Source organism: Episyrphus balteatus, chromosome 1, assembly GCF_945859705.1.
Source record: "Episyrphus balteatus chromosome 1, idEpiBalt1.1, whole genome shotgun sequence".
Taxonomy (NCBI): domain Eukaryota; kingdom Metazoa; phylum Arthropoda; class Insecta; order Diptera; family Syrphidae; genus Episyrphus; species Episyrphus balteatus.
The window spans coordinates 47,076,950-47,099,457 of record NC_079134.1 but is presented as its reverse complement, the minus strand read 5'-3'; the positions used below and the strand labels follow the sequence as shown (position 1 = coordinate 47,099,457).

Sequence of the window (22,508 nt, the reverse complement as noted above, 5' to 3'; positions counted from 1 at the left end):
ATGAAATTGATTGATAAAAATGTTCAATTAGTGATCGTTATTATTCTATCGAGTGCATCCATTGTATCCGCTGGATTGAATTTAACAGTTGGTTCGTGTGTAGTTCAATACTGGGAAGTTTGCGAAAGTGAATTTGTTAAGTTTTATGTTTCGAGCAGTGATCACCCGCAATACGAACCCTATTTAATAAATGGTTCACGATCTCTTCTTCCCCCGTGGGTTGATCCTGGAAATCAGTACAAATTGATTATTCATGGATACGGAGGAGGATTTGAATATCAACAAACAAAAGCCTTACATCTTGGTAAATTTTAAAATGTTGCTAGCGACAAAATGCCTTCAGTGATACCCTCTTTCTTTTTAGAATATTTAAAATACAACTCTACCAACGTTATCACAGTCGATTGGGGCACATTAGCAGCCGTACCATGTTACCCCTCGGCTGCTGTCAACACCATTCAAGCTGGTGAATGCATTGCTACATTCCTTATGCAACTTGCTGCCGGCAACACAGAGTTCGATCCGAACAAGTTGCACATAATTGGATTCAGTCTAGGTGCTCATGTTGCAGGTTTTGCCAGTAATGCTTTAGAAAGATTGACGGGGAAAAAAGTCAAACGAATAACAGGTTCATAAAGACCCATATCAGTGATTTGTTTCATTTCAAAACCTTTCATCTTTCCCAGGACTCGATCCAGCACTGCCATTCTTTGCAACATCTCAAAACGATTTGAAACTGGATTCTTCAGATGCTGAATTTGTTGATGTTGTTCACACTAACGCGGGTATTTATGGCAAAATTGAATCTTGTGGACACGTTGATTTCTACATGAATGGCGGCCAGATGCAACCGGCTTGCAATGGAAGCAAAAGTTGGTATTTGATAAAAATTTTAATTGTCAACTTTATAGTATCCGCATTTTGGCGGCGATGACACAATATTTATCAATTTATTTTTGTTTATTTTTTTCATGATTTCATTCGACGTAGATATCCCACTTTGTAGCCATACAATGGCACCGGTTTATTTTAAGGAATCGATAAAAAGTTTGGACGGCTTTTGGGGTGTACGATGCTCCAGCTACTTTCAGTACATATTCGGTTGGTGTGGCAACAATTCGAGTATTATTAATTCAGATATAGCTCTGATGGGTGAACACTGTTCAAATGAGTAAGTAAAAATAAATATATTTTTATTTGTATTGACATAAAGTATATAACAAAAAATCTTTTCAACTTAAAACTGATAAAGGCAATAAAAAGTTTAACAATAAAAGTTACACAATATGTGCGATAAGATTAATAAAAAAACTAAAGTAAATTGACGTTCTAGGAAAATCAATAATTTTTTGTTGTGGTTGTCGGTGAAATGTTTAGGTGCTGAATTTGCACATGTTTTGTTTGTTTTTGTTTTGTTTATCATTTTTTTGTGAGCTCCGGTTTCTCTAAAAATAAAAAATTCTAACATAAAATAAACATCAGGTACATTTACGTAAATATAATTGAATTGATTAATTAATATGATGAAGCGATAGATCCCGAATTTATTCTTTCTTTAAAAAAAAGAGTTATCTTTATATCACAACTTATTCGTTTTGGCATTCTATACCTAAATTATCTCAAAAATCTAGATAAATCTCAGGTCTTTAAGTCGCGATGTATGCATAGTGGGTGATGCTTAATTTGCATGTTTCCATCCCTAAAGAAAATACAAAAATTTTTTCTGTGTTGCATATGAAACATATTTATACATATGACACATGATTTTGAGGTATTTTTTATCACCTGATCTAATAAAACTAAAAACAAAATAATTTGAACATCATGCAAAAAGTAATTGGCATTTTTAGAAACAATATTTTACTTTACAAATAACTGTAAGAAAATTAGAAGATTCTCTTTGAAAATAAGTGGAATGATAGTTGAAAAGCTTCTACATTTTCAAAGAAAAATATATTCCGTTGGTTATAACTAAGAACTTTTTTTCATAAATCTACGATAACTTAATATTTTCAGTAATAAATAGGTGTATTTTATTATTCCCGTGATCCAGATCAGATCATTGTTTTTATTCGTTTTACAATAAAAGCAGGATCCCGCTTTTTTCGAAACTAGGTTTTGCCGTTTAGGGTTTAGATCACTATAATTTTGGTGCGACATAAGATTTTTTTTTAATTTATTGCTTTAATAATAACAACAACAAAAATTATATTAAAATCCGTAGAACTTTAAACGTATTTGTATTTTCTTTTTTGGTTTGCATTACTAAACTGATCAACAAAGGTCAACTCTTCTTAATAGAACACTTTGCATTAAGATTTGTCTAAAAAAAAAATGTTACGCATACACCAGAGTGACCCTCTTAGTTTCCTTTTATTTAATCACTCACTGAATACGGAAACGAGGTGACATTTGGTAGTGTACATGACCGTCAAAACAATAAATGAGGTTTTTAAAAAAAAAGCATAAATCGAAATTGCATAAATTTGCGCATCTTTATATTTATATACGTGATGGACAAAAGTAGTAGATTCAAATAATATTTTGCAGTACTTTCCAATTAATATACACACACAAAGATGATACATGAACATCTTATCTTAAATGATAAAAAATAAATCGTTTAGAAAGAAACTGGAAAAAAAAACCTTTTTCTCTCCAACGATTGTTGCGATGTGGAGTCTGAAAATTTGAAAAGCTAAAATACAAAATAAAAACACAAAAAATATGTACATATACGTATTTAAAATTAAAATTTAATTCATTTTAGAAATAGCAAAAAACAAATAGTTGAAGAAAGTTTACCACTCAAACTCGTGTGTCTTGTTAATCGTCCAGGGCAAGAGTCTTGACTCTTTGCAAAAAAAACTAGATTTTTGCCGATTTGGAATACTATGATTTTCCTCGCTTATACATATCGTCGCTGTATTGGAAAACTGGCATAATACAAAAATCTTAATTCTTCAGAAAAGCTGTTTTAAATTTCCAAGTTTGTCAATTTTCCATACTATTTTCATAAATTGAAAAAAAAGAATCAGCTGTGTGATAGGATGCAAATCCTTTAAATTTATACTGAGTTTACAAAAATTAAGAATTTATTGTATATTGGCATTAATAACTCAAAAACCAAGATTATCTAATACAGCTAAGATATATCTTTTTTGTGTTTGTTTTTTTTTTTTTTTTAAACGGATCACTATTTTCGGTGACTTAAATTCTGTAAATTTTTAGTTCAATAACTTTCAAACTTTTTTACACTATAAACAAACAATTTGTTTGAACTTCAAATTCTGTTAATTATAAAGAATAAATATATTGAAAAAATGTAAATTTTTTATATTTTTTTTAAATTTTATAGAATTTTAAAATCCTGAGTACCTACTTTAATTTGCAAAATTTTCGAATACAAAATACAAACCTGGTCTTCTTTTTATTTTGTTTTTATTTCCCTTGATTAAATTTTACTTTGTCTTTAAATAATATTTATTTTGTTTTCAATTATTGCAATTTTCGTTTTTATTTTTTCAGATCTCGTGGCGTTATATTTGTCTATACAAGTTCAAAATCTCCATTTGCTATCGGGAAAAGTGTTTTGCTGCCTCACAGATAGATAATAATTTGTAACTCTTTAAATTTTGAGCCTAGAAAGCGAATGGTTAAATATTTTGTATTCCAAATCTTTGTAAATTAAAAATTCTGTCTTTGAAAATTCTGTAAATCCATTATCGTTTAAAAACTTTTTGAAAATTTGAAAATTAAAAAAAAAAGTTTTGAAAAAGGAAACCGCTCGCGTTTTTTTATCATTATTATTTCGTTAAGCATTTACAGAATTTTAGAAACCTAATTTGAGCACTTGAAGAACTAAATATCTGCTTAGAAAGTTAATCAAAATTCATTCATAATTTTAAATTAATAATAAAACAAATTAAAACAAATACAAATTTACCATAGCTTTAAATTAAAAAAAAACTATTGTTATCTATAAAGTTTCAAAACAAGATTCAAGTTATTTTGAAAAATCTATCTGAAAAAGTACAATGTTATTAATATAATATTTTGTCTGTGTTTTTTCAAAACTTTAAAGCTTAAAAAAATTAACATTTTTCAATATTAAAAAATAATAACAAATAGATACATGATTCAATTTTAAAGTTCAAGTGAATTATATTCAATCGCTCCACTTAAAATAAAAATAATTTTAATATTTTTTTATTATTTTTGTTATTTTTTCTTCGTTATAAATAGATACATGTGTAAATAAATCTGATTTTTTCAAACTAGAAACTTTATTTTTTTTTAATGAATATTTTCAATAAAAAAATAAAACTATCAGTTTTGGTCAAGAATTCTTCTTAATCTTAGTATTATTACGTCAGAAGTAGTGAGTAAATGCGGAAGCTCCCAAACATGTAACATTAGCGGCCTTACAAATCCAAAATTATCTTACTTATTGATCGTTATACGCATTTTAAAGGCGTGCGAGCTCTAAACTTCCTCGATACAATCGCGTAGTGACAGTATCTAATTTGGTTCAATCGATTGTTCTAAAAACCTACGATCGAACAAAATTAGTAGCTATCTATATTAATTAATATCGACCACCCTCGATCATAGGGCCTATCGAGTTACGTGCGTGGGCCCCTGCAACTTCTAACAAAAACTATATACATAAATATATGTCACAACTGATATATTTTTTTATTATATTTTGTTGCCATTATACTACGGATATATTTAAGGACTAAAAATGGTACCTTTTTTGGAAATAAGTAATTGCAACTAAAGCTGAAGTTTTAGGATAATTTTTAATTTTTTATTTTTTTTTAGTTTTTTGACGTGAACCATGGCAGCCACCACAAAAAAGTGACGCCATTTTCTAACGTTACACTCTCGCACTTTCGCAGTGCGGCAAAAAATTTCAATTCAAAATTAAAAATAAACTATTAGAGATACAAAAATCTTCTATAGCTTATTTGAAAGATAATAACCTAAAGCTTAATCCAAATGAAGGGTTTTTAAAAATTCCGTCATTTAATAGGTTAAACATGGGTAAAACGGAAAGATGAAATTAAGGCTAAAATCTAAACGCGCAGATGTAGAGAGTTGATTCTTTTTGCTATAGATAGATGAAACTAATTTAAAAATAATTGCATTTAAGAAAAAATTCTTAAGAATTTTGAAACTAAGCTATAACGTTTTAATTGAACGTTGTACACGTGTTGGGGCTATGACAAAATGATGATTTTGAGTAAAGGAAATGTTTGTTTGACAATTCTAAAGATCTCAAATGGAAGATGAGGAGAAAAAAAATTAGGCGTCTGATACGGATTTTTTTCCAACACTCTGCGTTTAGAAATATGAATTTTTGAAAAACACCTTGTTTTTAAAGGGTATTTTTGGGTAATTTTTGATTTTTAGTTTTTTTTTTGGAGCGTTCAAAAAATCTCAAACTTAAAGGACATGTAGGTTTTGGCCTTATGCATAAACGTGCAAAAACTTGGAATCCTTTAGTGAGTTTTGACTTAACAACAGAAGATACAAGTTTTAAAAAAACACGTTTTTGACCGTTTTTAACCGATTTTCATCGTTTTTTAGTTTTATCTTTTTTTAGATACAGGAATAAAGTATATAGAGTAATGATAGACCATGACCACGACTATGTGTGTGCGATGTTTCAATCATGTTCGTAAACAAAATTTTGAGATAACGGTAAAATAAAATTTTAGAATTCAACAGGTTATAACTTTTGACCAAGAGCAGGTAAAAATTTTATTAAGATCCAATTTTAAATGGAAATAAAGCAAATTCATGGAATCGAAGTTGATTAAGCACAGTACTTTTTAATTTTTTGATAATGGCAAAGCAAAATAGCCAAGAAAATAAAAATAAGAGAAAGAAAGTAGTTTTCCTATTTTTCAATTTTCTCAAAAACTAGAAGGCATAGAAACATATGGTTTTCAGTATTTGATAAGGAATTTATTGAGGTAGTTTACTTTATCAATTTATCCCGTAATGAAACCCAAAGTCTTGACAGAAATAGTATTTAATGTGTTTTTTAAACTTCTTTTTCACAATTGTTGACTTTGAAATCGTTAATTTCGAAAACAACTGTTTAAAATAACTTGATTTAAAAACTATAATTAAGTGTACAATTCTAGCTTTTGAAAAAGTTATCATTCATAAATGTTGCCATTGTTTTTTAATAATTTTTTGTTTGTTTTTTTTTTTAGAAAATTGCCCCTCCCGCCTAAAGGGGGGGGGGGGACATAGACCCTCCCTCCCAAAACAAAAAATGATTGTATTGAATACCTCTACTAAAAAGCGTCTAAGTTATCGTACTCGAGCCTTGCGTTGATATGAATTTTTCTCGAAAAAAAAACGTTTACCGGGGGTATCTCGAAAACGGAAGCTAATTCGATTTTGGTAAAAACGGAACAAAGCCTCATCTTTAGTTTTTGTCGTCATTTTAGGTCAACCTTAAACTTGTTCAGGCTCACTGTGTTCTATTTATACAAACATTTTATTGCAGCTTTTAAGAGAAGTTACGTTAGATTTTAAGAAACATTTTTAAGGTGAATTCAATAATAAATTACTATGGCGAATCGTATAAATTAAGCGCCAAATTCAAAAATAAATGTATTAAGAAAGTAGTAGATTTAATTCAAATTTAAGAGTAAGTTAATAATTCAAAATTTAATCCAAAAATTAAGTAAGTTAGGATGATTTTAATAGCGCGAGATTTCCTATGTTGCTATGTTTAATGCAAATAGATTTTTTTGATTTTATATTGACTAGCCACATATAAGACACCATTTAACAAGGCCCCAAATGCCTACCATTCGGCCCTGTAATATTGAATAAAGCTTGACCGAATTATGGAGTGTTTTATCTGATTGTGTCTTTAGCTTGCAATTTATAATTAATTTAGCACACTTCTGTTTCCGCATATCAGTCATCTTAAAAGCTTACACATTTTACAACCTTTGCGAGGTTTATTGATATTATCAATCCCAGCTTCTTTAAGTTACTGTTCCAATTAAAATTCGCTGAAAGAAATTTTTATATATTTTTTTTAATCGTTTTGGTATCAAAAGTGGATTAAATGAACACAAACTCGATTTCTTTTTGTTTCATTTCATTTTGCTTTGTTTTTTGTTTTGTTGTGTCTTTGATTTTTTTTTTCAATCAAGATTTATTGAAATTGTGTTTCTTTGCAGACTTACCGGCTTCTTCGGTGTTCGATAGCTTCAGAATAAAGACTTCATAGTTGGTTGTTGTTACACACGTTTTATTAATCGGAATCCAATGCGACGCACCGCGCATTGAATTGACATTCTTTTGGATATTTTTTGAGCAGTCGATAGACATTTAAACAAACGATGCTTATAAGTTTGGATTCAAAATCAAATATTACAACAAATTTAAAAGTGGAAGTTAGACTCATTGAATTATGAAGTGGAGAAACCGAATTCAAGGGAAAAGTTGTGTATTTGTTAGTTAAAAAGTGTCTTTATATTTTAGAGAAGAAAAGAATGCAGACAATTTAAAGTTGTGCCATGGACTATTGGACGAAAATGGAAGTACAACTTCTTTTGGTGGTGGTGGTGATTATTTTTGGTAAGTTATATAAACCAGATTATTGTTGCCATTTTAAGCCGGGTGTTATATTTAATTGTTTATTGTTAATACTGTTTTGTATTTTTAAGTGGTTTATTTGTAAATAATCTGACTTAAGACAATTATTTTACTTATTTCTGCGACAAAATCTAAAATTTCCTTAAGTGTTCGCACTGTGTCGCGAGGAATAAGACAAGACTAAGAAATATTGACCAGTGAGAGCCGTTTGCTGAATCGAAACTTAAGCATTTAAGATCAAAAAGTAAAGAATAAGAGTTTATATTCAACATAAATTATTTAAGTTTCGAATCAGCAAATGGCGCTGAATGAATTTCCTTAAAACCCAATTATCGAGTACAAGAATAATGCCCAATTTCATAACCAAAGATAAAAGGACTTTTATAAAAAAATTTCTCAAATTTTATCAGGCCCTTAAATCATTTTAGTTTCACCAATTTTTTAAAGGGAAATTCATGTGAATTTTTAAAAAAATTGTTTTGTTTTTCTTTTTAATTAGAAAAATGTTTGAGACAAAAACACTTCGTACAATGCGGAAAACGATGATTTAGAGACATCAAGCCTGTCTTCAAGACAGATTGGAAAAGATCCTGATTACATAAATGTTCTAATTTTAAAAAACATTTGGATTAAATTAAATTAAATGCACTGACGGGTTTGTTTCGGTTTGTTTTAGGTTCCAAATGACGACCAAACAAACTCAACAACAGATCCATCAGGTGCTTTGAAAAGTTGGAACCTTATTTTAATCAACATTGTAATAATCTGATGGATTAGAATGGATATTAAAAAAAAAAGCAAACTAACAAAATATTATTATAAAGATGCGATGCAAAGTCGAAATTTGTTTATCTATTCATAACAGCCGTGTTTTATTGGTATTTTTTTTTTACCTAGTAAACATTTTATGCTGTAAACAACAACAATTGATTCCTTTTATTTATTTATTAATAGTCCTTATTGTTAAGCGTCAAAAATGTAGATTATAAGTTTCGAAAAAATTTGTCTCTATAAACCAACAAATAAAAAACTTAATGTTACAAAATTAAAATATGATGTTATGATGTTCTTTCTCACTAAAAAAAACTCTTAACCCTCTGTCGACACACGGGTGCGAATTTGGCAGGACAAAAATAAAAAGTGGTCACAAAAAAGTGTCTTTATAAGAGTAAAAATACATTTTTTTGGAATTGTTAATACAATCTTCGAATTCCTCAGAAAATTCTACGTCAATTTCATTATGATTCTCTATAAAATAGTGAGAGCCAAAAAAGTTCTATCGACATGAAAAAGTATAAACCAAATTCGCAAAAAAGAGGTGTGCCTACAGAGGGTTAGGCCCGAAATATTTTTTGATATGGACATTTTATTATTTTTTCATCCGTTCAAAATTTCATCAACCTACCACTTATTTTCAAAAAGTAATTATTGGTAATATTTTGACTTCTGCTCTTTAAGTAAAAGACTATTCATAAAGGGTCAAATAACTTTTTACATGATGGCAGATACATTTTTGCATATTTGTGTATGAACCCGGTTCGTCCAAACTTTGTACTATTAAAATAAAGTATATAGGTAAAATACTTTTATAATATGCAATTTTTAATTTTTTTTTTTTTGTCAAGAAACAACAGAAATGTAAATTTTCAAAAATTAGCTAATTTTCTTTATTTTTGACTTTTTTAGTTGAGTTTTTTAAAGATCGATAAAAACTTAATAATTGGTTAGTTTTAGACTTAGTAAACCGACCTCAAGGGATTGATTAAATGTAAACTAAGTATGGGAAACAAAAAAATTTATTTGCATCCTTATGGCCTTGTGTGCAATTTTGTGTAGTATGTAGTGTATTTTTATAAATACGGATCGAATGGGTGGACCGACATACAGCCATTAGGATTGGTCCATTGCAAAGAAGAACATTTAATACGAACTCTAACTATTTTCAATGGCTTAAAATAACAGTTTTTGCCAAATTAACAACTAACGAAAATTTTTTCTTGAAAAACGAAAAAATACTCAAATGATTAAAAAAAAAAACTGTTTGGCAAAGTGTGAGTAATAATTGCAATATACTGATTGTTTGAGATGTTGTTAGAATACACAACACAGTAGTTTAAAACCTCGGTGTTTATAACAACCAGTTAAAGAAGATAAAATTTTGTATAATTTGAGCGTAACCACAGCTCTGTAGGTACAAAACTTCTTGAAATAAATCACACCAGAAGTTGAATAATTTCAAACCTGAAGGCTTCTGCATAGAAATTGTGATTTTTTTTGGAAATCGTATGAGTGGTTACATCTGAAATTCATATTAAGAATGAACTTTCCATTAGAATCATAACCCCTATGTTTAATTATTTGGTACCTCTACTTTAATTAATTAGTACAAAGTTGTACGTACCGGGTTCATATACCAAATGCCCTGTGATTAAGTAAAAAAAAAAAAAAATTTCAATTTTTTAACTTTTTTTTCATTGATTGTAAGTTAGAATTTTAGTCAAAACTAATTCTTTAAATTTTTTAACCACCTTAACTTGATACAAAATTTAATTTGCTAAGAAAAGTGTCTTTGAACTATTTTAAAAGTTTGACTTGGGTTTCGAGCTAAATAACAAAAATGAAAACCGACCGGTGTTGCCGTTTCGTCAAAAATACAACAATAGATTTATTAGAATTTTTTTACTGAAGTATACTTTTATTCCAAGGAATCGATTCAGCAATAAAAACTCTTGAACGAATTCGTTCTATTTTTGCTCTGAAGCTCCGGTCTATTAAATTAAATCAAAGTTTTATAAAACCATTTTACACTTCCAGGATTCTTACCGCCTACAAATGCTACTCCTGTCCAAAAAGGAAAAGAAGAAGCAGCAAAACCTGAACAAACAATGAGCATTGGTCCATGCAAATGGATTATCAGCCGACAATGTCCCGATGATGATGTTAAATTTTATTTATTTACTCGACAAAATATGATGGATCGCCAAAGAATTTATATTGATAAAACTTTAGAAAAATCAAATATTAGCCAATCATTTTTTAATCCAGATCATCCAACTAAAATTATTATTCATGGCTATAATTCGAATATGTTTTTAGATATGTTATTTGAGATGAAAGATGAATATTTACAAAAAGGTGAATACAACATTATATATGTTGACTGGAGTGTCCTTGGTCCTGGCCCATGTTATTTCAGTGCTGCTCAGAATACAAAACATGGCGGAGCTTGTACCGCACAATTAGTCGAAAGGATTTTGGATATGGGATCAGGAGATGTTCATGTAATAGGGTTTTCACTTGGAGCTCAATTGGCAAATTATATTGCTAGAAATTTAGGATTCTTTTTGCTTCCCCGGATAACTGGTGAGTTGCTAATTTTGCAAAGAAGTTCGACCAATTTCTAAAATGTTTGTTTTTGTATTTAAAGGTCTTGATCCAGCTTTGCCATTATTCATAACTTCGTCAACAGATGATAAACTTGATGCTACTGATGCTGAATTTGTTGATGTAATTCACACAAATGCCTTTGTCCAGGGAAAGTTGGAAAGGTGTGGTCATCTAGATTTTTATATGAATGGTGGAATATATCAACCTGGTTGCTCAGGAAGTAAGAATTTCGCAATTAATAAGAACTATGTATCTAAACAACATTCTAATTTTCCAGACATTTTTGCATGCAGCCATCAGCGAGCACCAGCTTATTTCTTAGAATCAATTCGTTCTACAAAAGGTTTTTGGGGTTGGGCATGCAGCTCATACATTTCGTATTTACTAGGATTTTGTCCACCAACAAATTATCTTGTTGAAGCTGGTGAAAATGCAAATCCAATGTATAATGGATTTTTCCTAATAACAACTTCGAATTCAACTCCATTTGCTTTGGGGAAATGGACAGATTTGCCTGATAGAACCAAAAATACTTATACACTGTCACAAAAGCCTGTAACTCGACATAGTCCTTTGTTAAAAGAAGTTGACGAATGGGGAAAGTTAGAAGGAAATTTCAATAATATTATGAATTTTCCAACTCCTTATTCACAAGACCCTAATGGAGAGACATGGCCATATTTTGGACGATCTGGAACGAAGGAAATCACCCAGGAATTAAAGGAACCAATTTCTGATAGTTCGACAGTAAGAACAATAAATAAAAATAATAGACAAAATTTACGCACAAAAAATCGTCACAAGGAAAATAAAGTAACGAATGATGATGATGGTGGAGTTTGGCCATCGTACAGAAGGAACCTTACAATGGGCTTTATAGATAAAAGTGTATTTCAAGTGCCTAAATTAAACAGTAGTTAAATATGTATTTTAGCCAAATTATTTAATATTTCCATAATAATATAATAAATATTATCTGCCAAAATGATTAATTGATATGTAAACTAGGATTAAGGTTTTAGCAAATTATTTAAATAAATGTTAGTTTATCATTATCTTAGTTAACCAATTTTGTATGCAACTAGTAAAAATTAACAATTTCTTAGGAAGAAAAAAATTTATCTTGTAGTTTAATATCTTAAGTGCAATTAGCAGTCCCGTCAACTTCAATCAGATATTATTGTTTAAAGGTGATTTGTTGAATTCTGGAAGCTTCAGTAGCAGTTGAAGTACATGTGCTGAGTTGTTGAGGGTGACGAGGAGCATTTCTGACGCTGATGATTTGTGTTTTACAAGGAAAAACTATACAGACTAGAACCCAGGGCCCAATCACTTTTTAAAATCAACATCTTTTAATATTAATTTACGAACTTTGGGTTAATTTCTACCACAAAAAAAATATTTCCCAAAGTTCAATAGGATTTTTTTTAAATCATTGTTGTATTTGAAGAAATATCCTTAAGCTATATAACAAAAAATGAAAATGGGATATCGAAACTTTATATGGAAGAAGAGGGAGCACAAAAATCAAGGTTATAGTTGTTATAGTTGAACCCCGTGGTAAGGGTGATGGGATTTAACGCTAAAGGATAAATTTATTATCTTGAATCACATTTTTGTACTAAACAGAAAATTCTATAGGTTATTTTTTCATTCTTGCTATCAGGTGTTATCAGGTCAGAACTTCTTTTGAACAGTCTATTTTGCCACTTGTATTCTTATAATCCTACAGAAAGCTCGTAGGTGGCTGCTGTATGTTGCATTTGTGGCTATGTGAAGTTTTCACCCCAAATGTTAATTTTTTGACATGATAACGTCTTATAAATCGATGAACCATGGCAGCCACAACAAAAAAGTGACGCCATTTTCTAGCGTTACACTCTCACACTTTCGCAGTGCGGCAAAAAAATTCAATTCAAAATTAAAAATAAACTATTAGAGATACAAAAGTCTTCTATAGCTTATTTGAAAGATAATAACCTAAAGCTTAATCCAAATGAAGGATTTTTAAAAATTCCGTCATATAATAGGGTAAACAGGGGTAAAACGTAAAGATGAAATTTGGGCTAAAATCTAAACGCGAAGTCGTAGAGAATTGATTTTTTTTTTTGCTATAGATAGATGAAATTGATTTAAGAATAACTGCATTCAAGAAAAAATTCTAAAAAATTTTGAAACTAAGCTATAACGTTTTGTTTGAACGTTGTACACGTGTTGGGGCTATGACAAAATGATGATTTTGACTAAAGGAAATTTTTTTGACAATTCTAAAGATTCCAGGTGAAAGAAGAGGGAAAAAAAATTAGGCGTCTAATACGGATTTTTTTCCAACACTCTGCGTTTCGAAATATGAATTTTTGAAAAACACCTTGTTTTTAGGGGTATTTTTGGGTAATTTTTTATTTTTAGCTTTTTTTTTGGAGCGTTCAAAAAAATCAAATCAAACTTATAGGACATGTAGGTTTTGGATTTATGCATACATGTGCAAAAACTTGGAATCGTTAAGTGAGTTTTGACTGAATAACGGAAGAAACAAGTTTTTAAAAAACACGTTTTTTGACCGTTTTTAACCGATTTTCATCGTTTTTTATTTTTATCTTTTTTTCTTTAATAGATACAGGAATAAAGTATATGAAGTAATGATTTACCATGACTACGACTATATGTGTGCGAGGTTTCAATCATTTTCGTAAACACAATTTTTAAATAACGGTAAAATAAAATTTTAGAATTCAACAGGTTATAACTTTTGACCAAGAGCAGATATAAATTTACTACAAGCTACACAATGTTAAATCAAGAAACTTGCGAAAAACCTCAAAACACCAGTGGAGATCGACATGGTTTACTTTAAAAAATTCTTACTTCTCTTTTAGGCATCTTTGAAATGAGATTGATACGTCATATGAAAGGTGAAATAATAAGCTTTCACATGGTATATATTTTTTATAGGTTGTCCAACAAAAAAATAGATGTCTCATAGACCTGATGGATATATATATTTTGAGCTAAGACAATAAGCTTTCAGATGGTATAAAATTTTTTACAGGTTGTTAGGGAAAAAAATGGATTTATTGACGTGAGAAGATAAAAATTCATGTTTTTTTGCTTTTTTTGATGAAAATGATTGTTTTCAATAAATTATTTTTATACGTTTTACGCATTGTAAAAATTTAAAAATGGTTTTATTCTTAAAAAGAAATACTTGGCTTTTAAAAATTAATTTTTTTTGTAAGCTTTTAAAATAAAAAAATTAATATAATGAGAAAATAAAAAAGGTATTTTTTTAGCTTTTTCTTGTAAATTATGATTGTTTGAAATAAATAAACGCTTCAATTGACTCATTTCAAACAAAAGCACACAACCTGTTTTCTAAGGACGTTATCACGTAAAAACCGGCTTTACAGACAACCTCTTTTTTACCAAACCTGCTTGGTTCCATTGACCAAGGATAGTCCGAGATAGCCCAATTGTTTTTTCACTAGCCCACCCTTAATTTTTAAATTATAATGGATTTAATTTTTTTTTCACCTCAAAAAACACAATAAATAGCTTTTTTTGGCTCATTGTAAAAATTGTTGATTTTGCACTGTAGTTTGTTTGCCTAGCCTAGGACAGCCTAACTTTTTTTTCGCTAGCCCGACCTTAGTCCAAAAATTATGACATTTTTTTTTTTTTTTCAAATTATCAACCTCTTTTAAATTTTATTAAACTAAGAAAGTCACTGTGGTGTATGTGTAATTTTTGTGAAGAATTTTGAGGACTTTTGAGTTGTTCGGTACAAATTTAATATTTTGAATATTTCATGAACTTAGGGTGGACAAACTATGATTTAAGAAAAAGAAATGTATCGAGCTGAACAAACAAATTGAATTTCCTCTAATTTTTTTTTGAAGGGTGGACGAACGAAAATTTTGCCAAGGTGAGCGAATTAGTCTAGTTTGGTTAAAATATTTTGAGGTCGCTGTTTTGGCTTCACGGAGCTTTACCATGACTAATTGAACTAAAATTCTAATCCTATGTATTTTGAAATAAGTTTTTTTTTATTTACAAAATATTTTCACAGGAAAACAAATTAGGGCTATCCTGGGCAAACAAACCACAGTGCAAAACAAAAATTTTAACATACATATCGTCGCTGTTTTAGAAAACTGGCATAACTCAAAAATCTTAGTTCTTAATTTGTCAAATTTCCAAACTATTTTCATAAATTGAAGAAAACGAATCAGCTGTGTGATAGGATGCAAATTCTTTAAATTTATACTGAGTATACAAAAATTAAGAATCTATTGTTTCCAGTATATTGGTATTAATAATTAAAAAAGAAGAATTTTTGAGTTATGCTGGTTTTCTTAAACAGTGACGATATGTTGTGCGGATAAAATCGACTCGTTAAAAGTCAGCATATCACACATTTAAAAGGAAGTAGCCTTATCCCAAAGTACGTAGATAAAACTAGTATCAAATGAAAGCTTATGTTCAGTTCATATTTTCTTCATATTTTCAAAAACAGTTTTGTAGGTTTCAAGATAAAAAATCTCCTTTTTTTTATGTTATGTTAAAATTTATAAATTACTCGTAATAGGGTGAAGGTTGTAAGCCCTTTGCCACTATTGCAATAAAACTTTTTAAAAACCTCTTTGTTGTTTTTAATTTCTACATCTCAATCAGATGAAAAATCTTGTTGTGCATTATGTAAATTTAAAAAAAAAATGAGGGTAAATAACTACTATTATGCTCATTAATTGTACATATTTGATAAAAACACTCAATAATGTCAGTAATGTCATTGGTAATAATAATGTTTAATTGTTGTTTGTAATGTGGGCCATTTGTTCCATTTTCTAATTTAAACAAATGTTTGTGTTGTTAAACAAAAATTATGAAATTGATATGAAGTCATTTTAACATAGTTTTTTTTTTCTTTATAATGAATGATGAAAATTAATTTATACTTTTTTAGGGCTAGTGCACACGGCCTTTTTTTTATTTAACTTTGAGTTTAGAAATTTATTTTGTATCACCAAAAAATTGTTATTTCTCAATGAAAAACCTTTTATTCAATTCGTGAATTCGGGTATAGAGCAACTTTCTAGCATCAAATGCGTATAAAAAGTCCATATGATTCCATTGTGGTATTTCCATTTTATGAAAATCAATTACATTTGGCAGAAGTTCCTTCAATCTCACCACATCAACTGGTTCACTCAAGTAGTCATTTAAGCTGTAATGCATAGCAATTGGTACTGTAACTTTTTTCAAATCATAATCTGGAGGTTCATTTTGGCAATAAATCTTCTTATTCTCCTCCACATAATCATATTGTCGAAATTTATCGGATTTGATTAATTGCAAATAATGTGTGACTTGTTTCATAGCAATTCCTGCTGGCAAATGACCCAAAACCATTATAAATCTTGTCTATAAGAAATAAAGTTTAAACATGTTTGATGAATTAAGAACTTGACATTTACTCTGTTAAACTGTTTAACGTCTTTCCCAACAAGCATGTAATAAACATTTAAGCAAACTTCTTCGGCATTTTGTCCACTCATACAAATGCCTTTGAATAGATTTGCATTTGGTAAGAATTCCAACATTGATTTAATAACTGGAATCTGTAAATGGAATTTAATTCATGAGAATTTTTGTGGGAAATACTTACTTCAATGCCTTGTTGTCCCAGTGGCAATAGTGGAGTTCGGATATGTTTCATGAATGCGACGGGGGCCAATGCATGTGCTAGAATAATTTTCTCATTGTATTCAGGACGCATTGAGCACATGACGAAAAGGACTGTTGTTCCCTGCAATGAAGGATGTAGATGTGATTTATGATTTTGTTTTTAAAGGGAGAAATTTTGTTTCAAAAATAATTTTGGGAAAAACTCAACGAACAAAAAACAACCCTCTTCTCAATAATAATAATAATAATGGGTTGCAAGGACTACATATTTTAATACAAAGTCTTTATTTTTCTGCCACTTAATTCAAAAATATCAGCCATTGTTGAGATTTTATCCAAAGTCTGCAACAAGAACATTAATTTACCATAATTTTTAAATTAGTTCAAGAACAACAATAAATGGAACAGTGTTTCATTTTTTAAAGTCTAAAATCCATGGCGTACTAAATTGTGGATCAAACAAAATTATATACCTATCCGTCTTGGGGAAAATTATATTGTATTTATTTTTAATTATTTGAAATATTAATAGTTTCATTTTTCAAAGCAAAAAATAGTTTTATAGGTTTTAAGCTAACTTTTAGGAGTTACAAGACACACTTAAAAAAAAAAAAAACATTTTGAAAATGACATTTTTACCAGAAAAAAAATTTCGGTTTGGTCAAACCATGTAGTTGGTACACGAACAAAACCGCAGACATACAAAATCCACTCGAACATGATACTCGAACAAAGTTTATTGGCACCATGTTAATGAAGGTGTAGAAATACTATTGGGGTAGGGCTCTAAAAATAATGTAATATTTGTTTTTATCCTTACTGTAGTACCCCATAGTACAAGCGTGATGGACTATAACGCCAGAGGTCTTATCCCAGCTTTCTCCACCTAAAAACATTTTCTTGCAGGGGTACTGCCTCTAGAGAGGAATTGACAAAGCCTCCACGAGTATCATTGTCATAAAAAGGTGAATATCTGCTAAAACGTTTGGACTCAAAGAAAAGTTGAAAATGAATTACAATCACACAAGAATGGTTGAAAGCTGTTAGTCCTAACAACGGCTTCCGGAAATTTCACCAAAGTAAATTACGCCACATTTTTTTTTTGAAAAAAAAAACAAAAAATTTTCATACAAAATTTGGGTTTTTTCTTGCAAAAAGTACAAAACTTTCAGGAATTTCTTGCATTTTTTCCCAAAAAAAAAAATTTCTGGTGCTATTTCCATTTCATAAATTGTAAAAAAAAAAAACCAGAAACCATTTGGCGTATTTTTTCCTTTTTTGTTTTAGAAAAAGAGCCAGAAAACTCTTTTCAAGTATTGTTATTTTTTTTGTATCAGAAACATCCAGAACAATGTCATTCAGTTTCTTTCGAGCGTTTACCGGTGATTGTTAAATTGTTAGAAATATAAAAAACATTAATATGGAAAGTTTAATGTTACAGTTTTTGTAATAAAACGTTACTTTTTGAATGGTTGGGTACAAAAAATAAAAAAGACAAAGTTATTAAAAAAAATTTGTTTTTACTATACATTTTGAGACAACAAATTAACGCCCGTTTAGTTTTCAAAAACTAATATAAAATAGTCTTAACCCTTTATATCACCATGTGCCATTTCTGTATTTTTTTTTTTTTTTTTTTTTTTTTAAGAATTACTTACTGATTTGTATGAAATTTTCAACCCTCTTATAAGTGGGAATCATAAGTCGTACACAAAAATGGATAATTATAAATTGATTGTCTCTTCTTTTTAAAGTATACAATATGTTTTTGTTAAAAGACCTCACTTTTGAAATAATACGACATAAACACAAAAACTATGCATTTTTTGTTTTTTCTTGGGTTTCTTATAGTTGTATGCTAAATAATTTTTTTGGTCGAATTCAGATTGCTGACTTGTTAAAGCTAGATACTTATCACAAAAACTGATTATTTTTGTACTTTCTATACCTATCTAATTGAATCTTAACTGGCGTAAAAGTAAAAAGCATTTTTGAAATATTTTGCTGAACTTCGGAACCAGGGGTTAAAAACTCGATTTTTCAAATTCAGACGTGATATACAATTTATTTTACATTGACATTTAATAAAAAATAATTATTTGAGGTGAATTGAGTTAAATAGTTAGCCAAGGGTATGGACACTATAGAGGTGAAAAGACAAAATTTCAGCTGCTAAAGATTTATCCTGCTGTGTTATCCTGTTAAATTTGTATCTTTAGAGAATACAATTTTCATAATATATTATACATTTTTCACTAAGCCTAGAACGCAGCTAAAGAGAAACGAAAAATGTTCAAGTCTCCATAGTCGACAAAGAAAATGCTAACAAAAAAATATCATCGAGTATTCTGTCAAAGTCAAATAAAAAAAATCCAAATAAATTAAAAATCAAGAAAAAACAGAAAATAATTTGTAACACAAGATATAAATAAATTTAAAGTGAAAAAACACTGCTCTTGGAATCAGGAAAAATGCACAGGACAATGAAAAGTACCTAAGTGACAAATGAGTGAAAACTTTCCAATTTTTCCCTAGAGCTGCGTATGTAGGTACTAAATAACGAAAAGTAAAACGAAATTTTTCGTTCAAGATTTCGTTATGCTATTTTTGTATGGAAAATTTCGTTTCGCTTCATCTGCGTACTAGGCTTTAACGTTCAAAACTTTAAATGAACAAAGAAATTTGAAAAAAATGATACATAAATCTTATCAGAAAGAGAAAAGTCCATTTATGATTTATCTGCTGGCTGTTAAAACCATTGATAATATCTAGTTTTTTTGTATATGATATTTTACGAAAAAGTTTTTGTATAAGGTTTAGGAAGGCTTCTATAAATTTTTTTGCTTGCTTACGCTGGCATGTAAAAATATATAAAAACAATTTTGTTCGGTTAGAGCTAACCCCTCCCGAAATGAAATCCTAGCTACGGCTATGCCAACAAAAGTAAGAAATTCCAATAACATATTTTTTCTCTCTTATTATAGTGTCTTCTTTTTGGATGTTTGGAAAATGTCTAAAATAAATACCTACATATTTAATAGCTTGTTCTTTAAATTTTCACATTTCTGTACTTGAAAACAGCTATAAACACTTTTTTTTAACCTCTCAATGTCGAAATATACTATGTATGACTAAATTAAATAAATAAAATTAATAAAAAAAAAAAAAAAAATAGGTGTTTTATAATAATTGTTAAAGGCAAGTGCTTACAGGTGGTTAATTTTAAAATACATCCACTTGACATATAAAAGGTTAAACTCCACAGCAATTTTTGGGAGTTGAAGTTTAAACAAGTGGAGGTATAGCTCAATGTGTTCTAACAACGAATTCAAAAGTCTGGGCGCTTCAAATCGCGGTGTGATATTGTTTTCTGAGGGTTAAAAACCGTGAGTTTTTCAATTATAGCCCAGTCATTTTAGTCATTTTTAAGCCCAATCTGCGGAAAAATTCCTACTGGGCTGAATTTTGGTATACAGCTTAATGACGGCTTTGTTATGAAGATGTGAAAAATCGACATTGATATCGTGTCCGCGTTAAGAGTTATAGGGGTCAAAAGGTCACAAAAACTGGTTTTTCAGGATTTTCAGCAAAACGGTAAGTCTTATCAAAAAATTTTCAATGCAAGAATTGTAGACCAGATTATTATATATAAAAAGTGTCATGACACTTTTTTTCCTAAGACCCACCGTTTCTTAGGTATAACGATTCAAAAAGTTGAAGTTTAGTTGTAATCGTCATAATCCTATTCCTGAAAAAAAAAACTCCTAACTGAAAAGTTCCTGAAATTTCATTATTTTTTTAGCTTGAATTTGATTCCTCAACTGTTAAGAATATGGGGAAACCAAACAAAAATGGAAATTTTCGCCATTTTTCCGATTGGGGCCCTTCTCCCGAAACCATTTCCCTGGGAATTTTTGTTTAGAATATGTCTATGTGTGCAATAGAGAATGGACAACCCTAAAACGGCTTATAGCTACACTTATGATTGTTCTAAAAACAGATAGAAAAAAGTTCTATCGCAACCAGTTCATAAAATATGGACTTTTTTTCGTTCAGTGTATTTTAAATTTTATCATCTTATGTTTTCGTTCACTACAACCACGAATGAATGAATTTTATTTATTTCTTTTTTTTATAATTTTCCACAATAATTGTATGAGTACATAAATGCTTAAAAAACTGCACAGCTATTGCACATTTTTGTAAAAAAAAATTTTGAAATCTGTTTTTTGATGCAAAATGTAAAAAAAGTATTTTATGAAAAATTTTAAACACCTGTGGTATAAAATAAATCTATAGAAACCTAGGTGGCCAACTTTCTTAAAAATATTCTGGTATAAGGAGTTTTTGTGACCTTTTGACCCCTATAACTCTTAACGCGGACACGATATCAATGTCGATTTTTCACATCTTCATAACAAAGCCGTCATTAAGCTGTATACCAAAATTCAGCCCAGTAGGAATTTTTCCGCAGATAAAACCTAAAATTACTGGACTATAATATAAATAGGATTCAAACAAATATACAGAAAGTGAGCCTGATGTCATCAATTTTGACGATGTGATTTATAGGATTCAAGATATCAGCTGTTAAAGCGGCTTTGTTTTGGAGAATTTTGTTTTTGTTTTTTTTTTTTATATGGTGAGTTCTATTTGTCGCATGGCCCAGATGGCGGTATTCAAGCTTTGGGTAAATGACAGAGCATCATTCCCTGTATTCAAAATGTGGAATTTGTGTGAATTAAGTCTCCTCACAACTTGCGTTGTTGAAATCCCCGAAACCCATTTAAAGGCCACGATTTAAAGCTGCCAGATTTTTGAATTCGTTATAAGGCTTTAAGTCTCTTACTCACATTTGCTGTATAGGCTCTCATCAAACCTCATAGGTCTATAACTCTCAACTCTATTTAAGTATAATTACCTGTGAATGTCCAACATAAATTAATTTTAATGAATTCGTTTGATATAAGATATAATCAATCATTGCAGGAATATCAAAAACTGCAATTTCGTGCCAACTGAAATTCCAAAATGCCTTATCAATGTCCGGATTAAGTGTTGTGTGATTGCGGGAATATCGATTTCCTCTTGCATTTCCCATCCAAACGTCATATCCCAGATCGTATAGATAATATCCTGAAAAAGAATGTTAGTTTGTTATTCAGAACCAAAGATTTTTCAATTATTTCACTAAATAAACTGATTTCTTTTATCACACTGACTGAATGTTGCATTGTATTCATTAAACAAAAGCTTACCCAAAGCTAAATTCGGTCCCATTAAAATATACGTTGCCGAACTATCTAGCAGACCGTGTTGAAGTAAAATCGGCCTTCCTCCAGGTTTCGGTATCCGATGCATCCTTAAAATGTATTTGTCACTTGTTATAACGAAATGTGTCTCTGCGGGATATTTGTATTTCCTTATAAGTTCATCCTATTTATAAGGGCATCTGAAGTTTTCTTTATTCCTTATTTTTTTTTTTTTTTTTTTCAATTCAAATAAGTTCTAAGTACCGTTAAAAGTTTTCCATCCTCAATTACATCCGGTGGATAAATATTTTCTAATGAAACTTTTCCACACGAAAAAATACATAACGTGGCAAAAAAAATACAAATGATTTCTAGGAGTTTCATGATTTTTAATTGGTTTTGTCCAACGTACTCAATCAATCTGAGATGGAAATATACACTAAAATGGCAACTGTTAAATTATTTCTAAAAAAAATTGAATATTTCGATGAGTGGATTGGGAATTTATACGACGAAGAGTCGTGGGAAATTAAATGAGACTTGTTTAGT

At 29.6% G+C, this 22,508-nt stretch overlaps 3 protein-coding genes across 3 annotated transcripts; 2 read left to right on the top strand and 1 right to left on the bottom strand.

Moving 5' to 3' along the window:
- On the top strand, nucleotides 1–3,722 carry LOC129920282 (pancreatic triacylglycerol lipase-like). Its single transcript, XM_056001648.1, has 5 exons — nucleotides 1–304; nucleotides 365–628; nucleotides 687–872; nucleotides 991–1,171; nucleotides 3,529–3,722. The coding sequence occupies exons 1-5, from the start codon at nucleotides 1–3 to the stop codon at nucleotides 3,608–3,610; spliced, it is 1,017 nt and encodes a 338-aa protein (XP_055857623.1). The 3' UTR covers nucleotides 3,611–3,722.
- A 3,160-nt stretch (nucleotides 3,723–6,882) lies between these two features.
- Nucleotides 6,883–11,943, top strand: LOC129920222 (pancreatic triacylglycerol lipase-like). Its single transcript, XM_056001514.1, has 5 exons — nucleotides 6,883–6,990; nucleotides 7,218–7,617; nucleotides 10,450–10,998; nucleotides 11,063–11,242; nucleotides 11,300–11,943. The coding sequence occupies exons 2-5, from the start codon at nucleotides 7,557–7,559 to the stop codon at nucleotides 11,941–11,943; spliced, it is 1,434 nt and encodes a 477-aa protein (XP_055857489.1). The 5' UTR covers nucleotides 6,883–6,990; nucleotides 7,218–7,556.
- A 4,113-nt stretch (nucleotides 11,944–16,056) lies between these two features.
- On the bottom strand, nucleotides 16,057–22,508 carry LOC129920142 (lipase 1-like). The gene is made up of 6 exons (XM_056001394.1): nucleotides 22,224–22,508; nucleotides 21,966–22,143; nucleotides 21,629–21,843; nucleotides 16,688–16,828; nucleotides 16,497–16,640; nucleotides 16,057–16,443 (listed from the first exon to the last, which is right to left on the bottom strand). Exons 1-6 carry the CDS (start codon nucleotides 22,341–22,343, stop codon nucleotides 16,057–16,059), a joined length of 1,185 nt encoding a protein of 394 aa, XP_055857369.1. The 5' UTR covers nucleotides 22,344–22,508.

Coding starts and splice junctions, on each gene's coding strand:
- LOC129920282 (XM_056001648.1), top strand. CDS start 1: ATGAAATTGATTGATAAAAATGTTCAATTAGTGATCGTTATTATTCTA. Junction 629..686: donor AAAAGTCAAACGAATAACAG/GTTCATAAAGAC, acceptor CATCTTTCCCAG/GACTCGATCCAGCACTGCCA. Junction 873..990: donor GGCTTGCAATGGAAGCAAAA/GTTGGTATTTGA, acceptor CATTCGACGTAG/ATATCCCACTTTGTAGCCAT.
- LOC129920222 (XM_056001514.1), top strand. CDS start 7,557: ATGGACTATTGGACGAAAATGGAAGTACAACTTCTTTTGGTGGTGGTG. Junction 7,618..10,449: donor GGTGGTGGTGATTATTTTTG/GTAAGTTATATA, acceptor TTACACTTCCAG/GATTCTTACCGCCTACAAAT. Junction 10,999..11,062: donor TTTGCTTCCCCGGATAACTG/GTGAGTTGCTAA, acceptor TTGTATTTAAAG/GTCTTGATCCAGCTTTGCCA.
- LOC129920142 (XM_056001394.1), bottom strand. CDS start 22,343: ATGAAACTCCTAGAAATCATTTGTATTTTTTTTGCCACGTTATGTATT. Junction 21,844..21,965: donor GGGACCGAATTTAGCTTTGG/GTAAGCTTTTGT, acceptor ATTCTTTTTCAG/GATATTATCTATACGATCTG. Junction 16,829..21,628: donor TTTATGTTGGACATTCACAG/GTAATTATACTT, acceptor CCTTCATTGCAG/GGAACAACAGTCCTTTTCGT.